The sequence below is a fragment of the Bos taurus genome, chromosome 22 (assembly GCF_002263795.3).
Source record: "Bos taurus isolate L1 Dominette 01449 registration number 42190680 breed Hereford chromosome 22, ARS-UCD2.0, whole genome shotgun sequence".
Taxonomy (NCBI): Eukaryota; Metazoa; Chordata; class Mammalia; order Artiodactyla; family Bovidae; genus Bos; species Bos taurus.
In genome coordinates this window covers 1,638,016-1,653,373 of record NC_037349.1, presented here as the reverse complement: position 1 = coordinate 1,653,373, position 15,358 = coordinate 1,638,016, and the positions used below count along the sequence as shown (strand labels likewise).

At 41.3% G+C, this 15,358-nt stretch overlaps 1 protein-coding gene across 1 annotated transcript in view; it reads left to right on the top strand.

Moving 5' to 3' along the window:
* The window catches only part of NEK10 (NIMA related kinase 10), a 269,835-nt gene that overhangs the window by 99,177 nt on the left and 155,300 nt on the right, over positions 1 to 15,358 (top strand). Inside the window, 7 exon segments of the mRNA XM_059879962.1 lie at positions 7,167 to 7,269; positions 7,363 to 7,444; positions 7,447 to 7,490; positions 7,997 to 8,134; positions 12,519 to 12,564; positions 14,963 to 15,084; positions 15,227 to 15,329. Of these exon segments, the coding sequence (XP_059735945.1) occupies positions 7,167 to 7,269; positions 7,363 to 7,444; positions 7,447 to 7,490; positions 7,997 to 8,134; positions 12,519 to 12,564; positions 14,963 to 15,084; positions 15,227 to 15,329 (638 nt within the window).

Below are 15,358 nucleotides of genomic sequence, written 5' to 3'. Positions count from 1 at the left end.
GGAAGCTGGATGTTCCTGGATCACAAGGCCGTGTGGCGAGCATGACAGAAAAGCCATCACCTCGGGAAGCAGACAGTGGTCACCCACAGGTGTGGTCTGTGCGCCATAGAGGTGGCAGGTTCGCCAAATCAAAGGCCCAGGTTCTTATAAACCAGAATGGAAACAAAACCCTGAGTTAATTGAACATCTTTTGTTCAGAATGGGACATTTTGTGTTTTTACTTTGTTTCTACATGACACTTACATTTAGGGGAAAAAAGGAAATATTAGTTATTTATTGTTGTTATTCAGTCAGTAAGTCATGTCTGACTCTAGGTGACCCCATGAACTGCAGCATGTCAGTCTTCCCAGTCCTCTACTATCTCCTGGAATTTGCACAAACTCACGTCCATTGTGTCAATTTCAGTTTAGTTGCTCAGTTGTATCCAACTCTTTGTGACCCCATGGACTGCAGCATGCCAGGCTTTGCTGTCCATCATCAATTCCCAGAGCTTGCTCAGACTCATGTCCATCGAGACAGTGATGCCATCCAAGCATCTCATCCTCTGTCATCCCCTTCTCCTCCTGCCTTCAATCTTTCCCCTTCTCCTGCCTTCAGTCTTTCCCAGCATCAGGGGATTTTCCAATGAGTCAGCTCTTCACATCATGTGGCCACAGTATTGGAGTTTCAGCTTCAACATCAGTCCTTCCAATGAATATTCAGGACTAATTTCCTTTAGGATGGACTGGTTTGATCTCCTTGCAGTCCAAGGGACTCTCAAGAGTCTTCTTCAACACCACAGTTCAAAAGCATCAATTCTTTGGTGCTCAGCTTTCCTTATAATCCAAAGCTCACATCCATATATGACTACTGGAAATGTATGTATTTCATAGCTTTGACTAGATGGACCTTGTTGGCAAAGTAATGTCCCTGCTTTTAAATATGCTGTCTAGGTTGGTCATAGCTTTTCTTCCAAGGAGAAAGTGTTTTTTTATTTCATGGCTGCAGTCACCATCTGCAGTGATTTTAGAGCCCCCAAAACAAAGTCTGACACTGTTTCCATTGTTTCCCCATCTATTTGCCATGAAGTGATAGGACTGGATGTCATAATCTTAGTTTTCTGAATGTTGTTTTAGGCCAACTTTTTCATTCTCTCTTTCACTTTCATCAAGAGGCTCTTTAGTTCTTCCTCACTTTCTGCCATAAGGGTGGTGTCATGTGCGTATCTGAGGTTACTGATATTTCTCCTGGCAGTCTTGATTGCAGCTTGTGTTTCATTCAGCTGGCATTTGCATGATGTCCTCTGCATAAAAGTTAAATAAGCAGGGTGACAATATACAGCCTTGACATACCCCTTTCCCAATTTGGACCCAGTCTGTTGTTCCATGTCCAGTTCTAACTGTCGCTTCTTGACCTGCACACAGATTTCTCAGGAAGTGGGTAAGATGGTCTGGTCTGGTATTGCTATCTCTTTAAGAATTTTCCACAGCTTGTTGTTATCCACACAGTCAAAAGCTTTGGCATAGTCAATAAAGCAGAAGTAGATGTTTTTCTGGAAACTCTCTTGCTTTTTTGATGATCCAACGGATGTTGGCAATCTGATCTCTGGTTCCTCTGCCTTTTCTAAAACCAGCTTGAACATCTGAAAGTTTGTGGTTCACATAGTGTTGAAGCCTGGCTTGGAGAATTTTGAGCATTACTTTACTAGCATGTGAGATGAGTGCAATTGTGCAGTAGTTTGAACATTCTTTGGCATTTTCTTTCTTTGGGATTGGAATGAAAGCTGACATTTTCCAGTCCTGTGGCCACTGCTGAGTTTTCCAGATTTGCTGACATATTGAATGCAGCACTTTCATAGCATCATCTGTTAGGATTTGAAATAGCTCACCTGGAATTCCATCACCTCCACTAGCTTTGTTTGTAGTGATGCTTCCTAAGGCCCACTTGACTTCACATTCCAGGATGTGTGACTCTGGGTGAGTGATCACACCATAATGGTTATCTGGGTCATGAGGATATTTTTTGTATAGTTCTTCTGTGTATTTTTGCCACCACTTCTTAATATTTTATGCTTCTGTTAGGTCCATACCATTTCTGTCCTTTATTGTGCTCATCTTTTCATGAAATGTTCCCTTGGTATCTCTGATTTTTTTGAAGAGATCTCTAGTCTTCCTTATTCTATTGTTTTCCTCTATTTCTTTGCATTGATCACTGAGGAAGGCTTTCTTATCTCTCCTTGCTATTCTTTGGAACTCTGCATTCAGATGCTTATATCTTTCCTTTTCTCCTTTGCCTTTAGCTTATCTTCTTTTCTCAGCTATTTGTAAGGCCTCCTCAGTCAACCATTTTGCCTTTTTGTATTTCTTTTTCTTGGGGATGGTCTTGATCCCTGCCTCCTGTACAATGTCATGAACCTCCATCCAGTTTTTCAGGCACTCTGTCTGTCAGATCTAATCCCTTGAATCTATTTCTCACTTCCACTGTATAATTGTAAGGGATTTGATTTAGGTCATAGTGGTTTTCCTTGCTTTCCTCAATTTAAAGTCTGAATTTGGCAATAAGGAGTTCATGATCTGAGCCACAGTCAGCTCCTGGCCTTGTTTTTGCTGACTATATTGAGCTTCTCCCTCTTTGGCTACAAATAATATAATCAGTCTGGTTTCAGTATTGACCATCTGATTATGTCCATGTGTAGAGTCTTCTCTTGTGTTGTTGGAAGAGGGTGTTTGGTATGACCAGTGCAGTCTCTTGGCAAAACTCTGTTAGCCTTTTCCCTGCTTCATTTTTTAATCCAAGGCCAAACTTGCCTGTTACTCTAGGTATCTCTTGACTTCCCACATTTGCATTCCAGTCCCCTATGATGAAAAGGACATCCTTTTTGGGTGTTAGTTCTAGAAGGTCTTATAGGTCTTCATAGCACCATTCAACTTCAACTTCTTCAGCATTACTAGCTGGGGCGTAGACTTGGATTACTGTGATATTGATTGGTTTGCCTTGGAAATGAACAGAGATGATTCTGTCATTTTTGAGGTTGCACCCAAGTACTGCATTTTGGACTCTTTTGTTGACTATGAGGGCTATTCCATTTCTTCCAAGGGATTCTTGCCCACAGTAGTAGATATACTGGTCATCTGAGTTAAATTTGCCCATTCCAGTCCATTTTAGTTCACTGATTCCTAAAATGTCAGTGTTCACTCTTGCCATCTCCTGTTTGACCACTTCCAATTTACCTTGATTCATGGCCCTAACATTCCAGGTTCCTATGCAATATTGTTCTTTACAGAGTCACACTTTGCTTCCATCACCAGTCACATCCACAACTGGGTGTTGTTTTTGCTTTGGCTCTGTCTCTTCATTCTTTCTGGGGTTATTTCTCCACTCTTCTCCAGTAGCTTATTGGGCACCTACAGACCTGGGGAGTTCATCTTTCAGTTCCCTATCTTTTTGCCTTTTCATACCGTCCATGGAGTTCTCAAGGGAAGAATACTGAAGTGGTTTGCCATTCCCTTCTCCAGTGGACCACATTTTGTCAGAACTCTCTACCATGACCGGTCCATCTTGGGTGACCCTACATGGCATGGCTTATAGTTTCACTGAGTTAGACAAGGCTGTGGTCCATGTGATCAGTTTGATTAGTTTTCTGTGATTGTGGTTTTCATTCTGTCTGCCCTCTGAAGGATAAGTATAAGAAGCTTATGGAAACTTCCTGATGGGAGATACTGACTGTGGGGGAAACTGGGTCTTGTTCTGATGGGTGGGGCCGTGCTCAGTATATCTTTAATCCAAAAATCTGTTGATGGGCAGAGCTGTGTTCCCTCCCTCCCATCGTTGTTTTGATGATGCCACCCAAACTTCTCATCCTCTGTCGCCCCCTTCTCTTCCTGCCCTCAGTCTTTCCCAGTATCAAGGTCTTTTCCAGTGAGTTGGATCTTCACATCAAGTGATCAAAGTATTGGAGCTTCAGCTTTAGCACCAGTCTTCTAAAATATTCAAGGTTGATTTCCTTTAAGATTAACTGGTTTGATCTTGTTGTCCAAGGGACTCTCAAGAGTTTTCTCCAGTGCCACAATTCAAAAGCATCAATTCTTCAATGTTCAGCATTCTTTATGGTCCAACTCTCACATCCCTACATGACTACTGGGAAAATCATAGCTTTGATTATATGGACCTTTGTTGGCAAAGTGATATCTCTGCTTTTTATTATGTTGTCTAGGTTTGCCATAGCTTTCCTTCCAAGGAATAAACATCTTTTAATTTCATGGCTGTGGTCACCATTATTCATTATTATTATTCTATTATATATATTTATTCATTATAACCTTTTATTTCAAGGCCGTAAATCACCAGATGGTCAGTACCAAAAACAGATTATGTTCTCTGCAGCCCAAGATAGAGAAGCCCTATACAGTCAGTAAAAACCAAGACCTGGAGCTGACTGTGACTCAGGTCATGAATCCATATTGTAAAATTCAGCCTTAAATTGAAGAAAGTAGGGAAAACTACAAGGCCATTCAGGTATGACCTAAATCAAATCCCTTATTATTATACAGTGGAGGTGATGCATAGATTCAAGGGAATAGATCTGGTAGACAGAGTACCTGAAAAACCATGGATGGAGGTTTGTAAAACTGTACAGGAGGCAGTAACCAAAAGCATCCTAAAGAAAAAGAAGTGCAAGAAGGCAAAGTGACTGTGTGAGGAGGCTTTACAAATAGCCAAGGAAAGAAGAGATGTGAAAGGTAAGGGAGAAAGGGAAAGATATACCCAGCTGAATGCAGAGTTCCAGAGAATAGCAAGGAGAGATAAGAAGAGCTTCTTAAAGAACAATGCAAAGAAATAGATGAAAACAATAGAATGGGTAAGACCAGAGATCTCTTCAAGAAAATGAGAGATATCAAGGGAAAATTTCATGCACAGATGGGCATAATAAGGACAGGAACAGTAAGGACCTAACAATCAGAAGAGATTAAGAAGAGGTGGCAAGAATACACAGATGAATTATACAAGAAAGGTCTTAACCATGATGGCATGGTCACTCACCTAAAGCCAAACATCCTGGGATGTAAAGTCAAGTGGGCCTTAGGAAGCATTACTACGAACAAAGCTAGTGTAGGTGATAGAATTCCAGCTGAGCTATTTCAAAGCCTAACATATGATGCTGTTAAAGTGCTGCACTCGATATATCAGCAAATTTGGAAAACTCAGCAGTGGCCACAGCAGTGGAAAAGGTTGGTTTTCATTCTAATCCCAAAGAATGGCAATGCCAAAAAATGTTCAAATTACCAGACAGTTATACTCATTTCACATGCTAGGAAGGTTATTCTCAAAATCCTTCAAGCTAGGCTTTAGCAGTATGTGAACTGAGAACTTCCACATATACAAACTGGGTTTTGAAGAGGCAGAGGAACTAGAGATCAATTTGCCAGCATTCATTGGATCATGGAAAAAGCAAGGGAGTTCCAGTAAACCGTCTACTTCTGCCTCATTGACTACCTTAAAAGCTTTGACTCTGTGAATCACAGAAAACTGTGGAAAATTGTTAAAGAGATGGAAATACCAGACCACCTTACCTGTCACCTGAGAAACCTGTATGCAGATCAAGAAGCAAGAGGTAGAACTGAATATGGAACAATGGACCGGTTCAAAATTGAGAAAGGAGTACGTCAGGGCTGTATATTGTCACCTTGCTTATTTAACTTATATACAAAGTACATCATGTGAAGTACCAGGCTGGATGAGACACAAGCTGGAATCAAGATTGCTGAGAGAAATATCAGCAAGCTCAGATACACAGAAGATATCACTCTAATGGCAGAAAGTGAAGAACTAAAGAGCTTCTTGATGAAAGTGAAAGAGGAGAGTGAAAAAGCTGGCTTAAAACTCAACATTTAAAAATCTAAGATCATGGTGTCTGGTCATATCACTTCATGGCAAATCAATGGGGAAAAAGTGGAAGCAGAGGCAGATTTTATTATCTTGGACTCCAAAATCACTGCGGATGGTGACTGCAGGCACGAAATTAAAAGATACTTTCTCCTTGGAAGGAAAGTTATGACAAACCTAGACAGCATATTAAAAATCTGAGACATCACTTTGCTGACAAAGGTCCATATAGTCAAAGCCATGATTTTTCCAGTAGTTGTGGATGTGAGAGTTGGATCATAAAGGAGGCTGAGCGCCAAAGAACTGATGATTTCAAATTGTGATGCTGGAGTAGACTCTTGAGAGTCCCTTGGACTGCAAGGAGATCATACCAGCCAATCTTAAAGGAAATCAACCCTGAATATTCATTGGAAGATTGATGCTGAAGCTGAAGCTCCAATACTTTGACCACCAGTGCAAAGAGGTAACCTATTGGAAAAGACTCTGATGCTGGGAAAGATGGAAAGAAAAAGGAGAGGGGGGCAGCAGAGGATGAGATATTTAGATAGCATCACCAACTCAATGGATATGAATTTAAGCAAACTCTGGAAGATAGTGGAGGACAGAAGAGCCTGATATGCTGCAGTCCATGGGGTTGCAAAGAATCAGACGGGACTTAGTGGCTGAATAATAACAACAACAAATCATATCGGTGAACTTAAAAGATTTTAATAAACCTAAACTCTTGAAACCAGTAGCTTGGAAATGATGCATAAATATCTTCATTTTTATTCATCTGTATTTTAACTTTGTTTTAATAAAACATTCAAGAGTTAGGTTAACATTTACCTCCTCGGGTTAATATGAGGACTGACCCAAACGGCATTTGTGAAAGTGCTCTGTGTTCAGTAAACATCCAGTAAGCATCCATTCCTACTATGTTTGATACCATACCCCCAAATGTCTTACAAATAAAATTTCTGTAAAATCTGTGTCATATCTATTTGTTTTATTATGGCAAAAAGCACATAGCATGAGATGCACTCTCTTCCATTGTTAACTGTGCAGTCCAGTGTTCCTAACTTTAAGCGCAGGGTTGTGCAACAGATGTCTGGAACTTTCCTTTCCAGTTACTTTTCCTTACCCCCTGAGACATGTGTCTCTAGTTTATTTTTGTGGGATAAGTTGGTAAGCACTATTCCCCCCATTTGTTGGCCAGTATATTTAATGTAATTGACCTACGAGTGTACCATATCCAAAAGGGAAGGAACAGGCCAGACTTTCCAACTCCTACATGAAGTATGTGTATGCATTTTTCTCTGTAGACTTTTCCCCACCGACCTGTTTGAGACCTTCATTGATATAGGACATTATGTTCGTGATATCAGTGCTTATGAAGAATTAGTATCAAAGTTGAATTTATTAGTGGTAAGTCTTGACTTTTAAACTAATTTGGCAGGCTGCCATGCGGTTAGAACGTGCTTATCCTAGTGACCTGTTTCCTTTTCATTTTTTGGTTAGGAGGATGAACTGAAGCAAATTGCTGAAAATGTTGAAAGCATTAATCAGAATAAAGCTCCTTCGAAATATATAGGCAACTATGCGATTTGGATCATCTCGGCAGTGGGGCTTTTGGCTGTGTTTACAAGGTGACCTTGCCCTCAAACAGCATTTCCGATGTTCCCAAACAAGTTGCATGTCCCCCTGCACACTCACACACACGTGAATTGGAGCGCTTGTCGGTGAGCAGGTAGAAATAAAAAGCAGAATGATTTTTGTCCAACAGATGGCCGCACTGATATATCTCCCTCTCAGCTCTAGAAACTGGCCACTGACCTTTGAAGACAAAAAAAGTATCATTGATTTCTCACACACGTCGTCAAAATGGCTTGTCCTAATACATGACACATTCTCCAAATTCACACCGGTGTTTCTGTACTTATCCAGTAAAATCCTGCGAAATACAATAACCTGATCCAGGAGATATTGATAAAAAATTTTTTTCGAGCTGAGCTTAGTGTAAATTCAAATTGAATTTTTGAAGTTATATAACTAATTTAGATGACTTGGCTTAATCATGTGACCTTATTAATCTGTAGTAATCACTTTCTTCCTCTCGTCCATTGTCTCTCTCTCTTTGTCTCATTTATCTTAGGTTAGAAAGCGCAGTGGTCAAAATCTGTTAGCAATGAAAGAGGTCAACTTACATAACCCAGCATTTGGAAAAGATAAAAAAGACCGAGACAGCAGTGTAAGGAATATTGTTTCTGAATTAACCATAATTAAAGAGCAGGTAAATGGTTTTGCTTACAAAGATGTTTTCCTTAAATAAATGTCATCCAAAAAGTAGAGTTCATGTGCTGTTCCTGTCTACGCTGTGTAGGAACTAGTTCTGTTTAAAATAATCGGCCCTGAGGTGATATCAATCACCAGGTTTTCTCCTAAGGCTTGACATTGAACCACAGACAGTATATGGGGTTATAACCATATCAGGGCCAGGAATGCAGAACAATTGAGTTCACAGCCCAGAATGCATAATGTATGAGAAAGCATATCCACTTCCTTCTTATTATGTTGAAGTATATTTCGTTACTTCATTATGTGCATAATAGTATGACTAAGACTTCCCAGACTTTTGTCAAATGAAACCAAGTTGTTGACATTCCTCAAATATGGATTATTTAATCTAAACTGTGGATTTTCAAGTTGGGTTATTATTTATTGGCATGAGCAGAATATTCTAACATAGTGTTAACCACTCAAGTATCATGAAGGTCTGTTTAGGAGAAAGAATAAGCATGTCAGAGAGAAATGGGATTTCTCTTTGTCATCAGTGAACACACTGGCTTCTTTTTCAACTTTCTTTGTTTATGTTCACTGTGAATGCTGTTTGTCTGTAACTCCTGGGGAGACCTGTCAGTTCATGGCTGTTTGTTGTTGTTCAGTCCCTGTCCTCACGATCTCTCCTGGAGTTTGCTCACACTCATGTCCATTGAGGTAGTGATGCCATCTAAACATTTCATCCTCTGTTGTCCCCTTCTCCTCCTGGCCTCAGTCTTTCCCAGAATCAGGGTCTTTTCCAGTTAGTCAGCTCTTCGCATCTGGTGGCCAAAGAATTAGAGCTTCAGCTTCAGTATCAATCCTTCCAATAAATACTCAGAGTTGATTTCCTTTAGGATTGACTGGTTTGATCTCCTTAAATCCAAATCTGAACACAGTCTAGCCAGTGAGCTAGGTCAAGAACATGGCTCTTTTGCTTCCCTAGTCACGTGTTACTTGAATTTGAAACCTGCTGGCCACTTGGTAGTTGATGAGGTAAACTAGTGGTTTTAGGATATCTTCTAAGAAAAGAAGTTGTAAGGGCGGGGCCATAGGAGGCTTCTGCTTGAACTTTGAGAGAGCTCAAGACTGTAGGACTGTGCTGTCACCATGGGCTTAAACTAAGGAGAGGCAGCAAGTTGAGGTCAAAAAGGAGGCGGTGGTGGCAGACAGGAGTGGGAGAAGTGGGACTAGAATGGGAGAGTGTATTTGTTAATGTTAGTACTGAGTTGTAGTAACAAAGATGCCCCAAAGTATTGATACATGGGCTTGAAGGCGAGGCCTCTCCATGTAGGGGCTTCATCTTCCTGCCAGTCCAAATGCATTGCTCTGCTCCACGTGGTCAGGCAGGGACCTGCTCCTCCTCTCCCATTGCAGCCACCAAGGTGGTGTGCCCTGCATTTTGCGTTCAGACAGTGGGCTCCCCTCACTCTCCACTGGGGAGAGCTGAGTGATAACCTCCCTCAGGGCTGCAGGAGAGGCAGAGAGAGGCAGAGAGATGTGACCTGTGGTGGGAAGTGCATCCTGCTACCACCTGATGGGATGGAGCAGCGTGAGGGCAGGTTTCAGTGGACAGCCAGAGGACTCTCCTGTGAAATGGCAAGAAGAAAGGCTAGAGAGAGATACAAGACATCTACAGTGTACCAGGGACTGTTCTGAGATGAAGCAAACTCCAGTTCACTTAGAAACTCAAATTTTAAATAAACAACCACAAAAACTTAGTATTCTTTTGGAAAATTATCCCTTATTAAAAAAGTAGAATTTCTATGTTACATTCTAAGTCTGCAATGTAGGAGACATAGGTTCAGTTCCTGTGTTGGGAAGATCCCCTGGAGAAGGAAATGGCAACCCACTCCAGTATTCTTGCCTGGAAAATTCCATGGACAGAGGAGCCTGGCGGGCTACAGCCAATGGGATCACAAGAATCAGACTTGACTTAGCTACTAAACCACCACTCATTCTAAGGTAAACTATGCCAAAGAGAAAATTTTACTGGACACTTTTTGGAGTGCATGCATGCTCAGTCATGTCTGACTGACTGTGACACCCTGGACTGTAGCCCTCCAGGCTCCTCTGTCCATGGGATTCTCCAGGCAAGAACACTGGAGTGGGTTGCCATGCCCTCCCCCAGGGACCCCTTTTGTTGAGGTATAAATGACATATGACAGCAGATTAGTTTCAGGTGAGCAACATGATGGTTAAATATTTGTATGTATTATGATGTGATGACCACACCAAGTCCAGTTAACATCCACCACATGTAGCTAAGATGAGAACTTTTTTCCCCAAACTTACTTATTTTTAACTGGAGGAAAATTGCTTCACAATATTGTGTTGGCCCCTGCCATATATCAACTTGAGTCAGCCATAGGTATACATATGTCTCCTCCCTCTCTAACCTCCCTCCCACTTCCTACCCTTCCACCCGTCTAGGTTGTTGAAGTGAAGTGAAGTGTTAGTTGCTCAGTCGTGCCCGACTCTTTGTGACCCCATGGACTGTAGCCCACCAGGCTCCTCTGTCCATGGGATTTTCCAGGCAAGAATATTGGAGTGGGTAGCCATTTCCTTCTCCAGGGGGTTTTCCTGACCCAGGAATTGAACCCGGGTCTCCTGCACTGCAGACAGATACTTTATCTACTGTATGATTCAAGTTTCTTGAAAATCATACAGCTAATTCCCAGCAGTTTCCAACTTGAGTCTAGGAAGATGGTACTGATAAGCCTGTTTACAGGTAACAGTGGACATGTAGGCATAGAGAACAGACTTACAGACACAGGCAGTGGGGAGGACAAGGTGGGGGTGGGACACATGGAGAGAGTAATGCAATCAGAACTTTTAAACCACAAGTAAAACTTTATTCAGGACCACTGCAGTAGAAGTCAAACTATTGCAAGAGAGGAGAGAGATTCAACTCAGCTCTCAACAGGAGAGGCATGCCGGGGGACTTGCAACTAAAAGTCAGGGCTGGGGGTGTCAAAGAATGGAAAATTGGTTAGTTATCAGGTTGGGGAAGAAAAACTTGATCAGATCACAAAGTTGAGGGGTGAAGAACTTGACTGGATATCAAGAGTGCAAGATTCCCTCTAAACCAACTGAGCAGGATTCTCGCTAAAACCTGGCAGGCCAAGGAGAGGAGGCCTAGTCCAGAGGATCACCCAAAGGAGTCTGCCCTAAGTTTGTTCAAGGAGGGAGACATGGGCAATTATTCTTATAATTTTAATGGGATTAGTAGCTCATGTTATTTTGATGTGAAAATATTAGTCGCTCAGTCATGTCAGCCCTTTGCAGCCTCATGGACTGTAGCCCGCCAGGCTCCTCTGTCCATGGAATTCTTCAGACAAGAATACTGGAGTGGGTTGTCATTCCCTTGTTCAGGGAATCTTCTCAACCCAGGGATTGAACCCGGGTCTCCTGCATTGTGGGTGGATTCTTTACCATTCAGTTCAGTTCAGTTCAGTCGCTCAGTTGTGTTCGACTCTTTGTGACCCCATGAACTGCAGCATGCCAGGCCTCCCTGTCCATCACCAACTCCCAGAATTCACTCAAACTCACGAACATCGAGTTGGTGATGCCATCCAACTGTCTCATACTCTGTTGTCCCCTTTTCCTCCTGCCCCCAATCCGTCCCAGCATCAGAGTCTTTTCCAGTGAGTCAACTCTTCACATGAGGTGGCCAAATTACTGGAGTTTCAGCTTTAGCATCATTCCTTCCAAAGAACACCCAGGGCTGATCTCCTTTAGGATTGACTGGTTGGATCTCCTTGCAGTCCAAGGGACTCTCAAGAGTCTTCTCCAATACCACAGTTCAAAAGCATCAATTCTTGGGTGCTCAGCTTTCTTCACAGTCCAACTCTTATATCCATACATGACCACTGGAAAAACCATTTTGGAGAGCATAGAAAGACATGAGTCATGTAAATAGACACAGTGTATATAAACATTTAAGTGGCAGAGAGAGGTTAAGAGCATAGATATATGTGTTCAAAGTTAATTGTTTCATTTCAATTTTCTCCTCAATGCAATCTGTTTGTGGTATTGGAGCAGGGAGTGTTAAATGAATTCTTAAGATAGCTTCCAGTTCTATAATCCTCCATTTTAGTTAAATTAAGTGAGAAAGCAGAACCAGTTTTTATTGCTATTTTATAAGGCTATATAGGAGATTGCTGTTTTCAAAATAGTTTTGTAAGCAGCAAATAAACAATCATGAAAAATAAGATGATATTTTGAAATGCTTTGTTGTATAAATAAATGTAAACAGGATAATTTCTTTGTTGTTTTCAAATATGAATCCAACTAAATTGTGAAAACAAGTTTATATTTTGAAGTAGGTATAATGTTTGTTATTTATTTTCTTATAGCTTTATCATCCAAATGTTGTACGCTATTATAAAACATTTCTGGAAAGTAAGTATGAGTTTTCGTGATATTTCTAATAAAGTATCTATGTTATTTAAATATTTTTTTAAAAATGTTACAAAAGAAGCTTAATCAACTCTTTTCTCTACCTTTTCTTTGTTATATATATGATAGTTGATATTTTTCATCACTTTCTTGATCAGTGAAACACTGATAGTCAAAGATCAAAATATACTTATAAAATACTTAGATCTCTCTGTATAAGATTGCACAAACAAACCAAAATACTAAATATTGCTATTTTCATATACAAAAAGCCTTTAGTAGGATCAGGAGAAAATAAAACAAAAGGATGGTGGCTTATTTAAGAAAAAATAAAAAGGTGTGTTTTTTTTTTTTTATTAAATCAGATGATTTTTTCCACCCTCTTCCCCTCAAACAAATTGGGCTGGGTGTTTTGAGGTTTCTTTCTCTTGAAGTTCAGGTAATTGCCACAAGGTGGTGATGTAACCCTGACTGCATCATCTTTAGGATGCTGGAATACAGAATCAAAACGTTGAGATAAAACCAAACTCAGTCACTTGTTTTTAAAAACAATAGAACTTTTGACTGAAGCAATATACATTTTAATACACCTGATGTGCTTCACTTGTGAAATTTCAAAATAAGTCTCCACATGAAGGGGCTTCCTCACTGCCTCTTTATCAGTGCTTGTGCTCAGATCCTCAGTTGTGTCTGACTCTTTGCCACCCCATGGACTATAGCCCTCCAGGCTCCTCTGTTCACAGGATTCCCCCAGCAAGAAAACTTGAATGCCATTTCTTCTTCCAAGGGATCTTCCCTACCCAGGGATTGAACCCATGTCTCATGTCTCCTGCATTAGCTGGCAGATTCTTTACCACTAAGCACCACCAGGGAAGCCCCTATCAGTTCTGCTGCTGCGAAGTCACGTCAGTCGTGTCCGACTCTGTGCGACCCATGGACGGCAGCCCGCCAGGCTCCCCCGTCCCTGGGACTCTCCAGGCAAGAACACTGGAGTGGGTTGCCATTTCCTTCTCCAGTGCATGAAGGTGAAAACGCTCAGTCGTGTCCGACTCTTAGCGACCCCATGGACTGCAGCCCACCAGGCTCCTCCGTCCATGGGATTTTCCAGGCGAGAGTACTGGAGTGGGTGCCACTGCCTAGTGCTGTACAAACCTGGCAGGGTTATGAGTTTTCCCATCCTCTGGTTGACTCAGAGGAACTCAGTGGTGAAACCTACAGCAAATCCAGCTCCCTTGGCCATTTGTTCTTGATATTAGAACAATTTCCCATAATTTAGTGCACATCCCATAATAAAGAGGTCTAGACTGGCTTCTGACTTATGCTGAAGTGATACCATTAACTTTAATTTGAAAACAAAATAACATTACTTCTTCTGAAAAGAATTGAAAGTGATTTTAAAAATACATAAAATATGTAGAAATAGATTAGGAAATCATGATAAAAGGAAATAGAAGGTGAGAAAATTAAAAATAAAGCTAAAGTTAGTTGTTGTTTGGTCACTCAGTTGTATCTGACTCTTGGTGACCCCACAGACAGGCTCATCTGTCCATGGGATTTCCCAGGCAAGAATACTGAAGTGGGTTGCCATTTCCTACTCCCGGGGATCTTCCTGACCCAGGGATTGAACCTGCGACTCCGCATTGGCAGACAATTTCTTTACCACTGAGCTACCTGGGAAGCCCATACATATTTTACATACAGCCAAAACATTACAGAAGATACATATCACGTACTATTGTTAATAGTTCCATATTAGTTTTGGAAGAGAAAGTAGAATTTACTTGTTTCTTAACATCCAAAGGAAAGAGGCAAAGCCAGTCAGTTATGAGATTCCTGGGGTCCATCAGCTGCAATCTGGAGAAGGCCAGCTTTCTCAGTCCTTGTCAGGGGCTGAGATTTTCCATCATGGGTGGTATATCCAACGTGCTTATTTCTAAACCATGATGTGATTTCACTGTAAATCACTGTAAGGTAAATGTATGAGGCTGAAGAACAATAAATGTAAAACACTTTTCTGAATGTCTAGTTTGATTTAAGTGTAAATTTTAGACCACTGAGTGGAGAGATGGGTTTACCTGTGCTTCAGGGAATTCTCCGTGACGGGAGCATTTGCTTCTCTTTGGTGGGCCTCAGCCCTTCCACATCCTGGGATAAGTAGAAAATGATAACATTTGCCAGCGCAAACTGATGCTAGGGGGTTGCCTGTAGTTGAAAGAGATACAGTGTCCCCCAGAGCCCCCTGGGCCCTGACCTTCCAGCTGAGTGAAACCACATCCCTGACTCTTCTGTGATGTGTGTGCCCTGAACAACCACTGGGAAGCTTGGATTCTAATTCATAAGTTCTTTCAAAATGTCTCTATTGAGTTTAATTTTCTATTACCTTTTCTTTTTTCATATATAGATGATAGGCTGTATATAGTTATGGAACTTATAGAAGGGGCCCCTCTTGGAGAGCATTTCAGTTCTTTGAAGGAAAAACGACATCATTTTGCTGAAGAGAGACTATGGAAAATATTTATACAGGTATCGTTCATCTTCATTAACTTTCCCTATGAAACAGTACAGGTCTCAGCTGACCTCCCAGAGGTGTGTGCAGTGGTTGTGAGTGGCGGTCTGTCCGTGTATAGCACAGAAGCAACCTTTGCTTGTCGTTTGCCATTTGCAGCTGTGCTTGGCTCTTCGGTACTTGCACAAGGAGAAGAGGATCATCCATAGAGACCTGACGCCGAACAACATCATGCTGGGGGACAAGGACAGAGTGACCGTCAGTAAGTATTCAATCGGAAAAGTTTCAGCT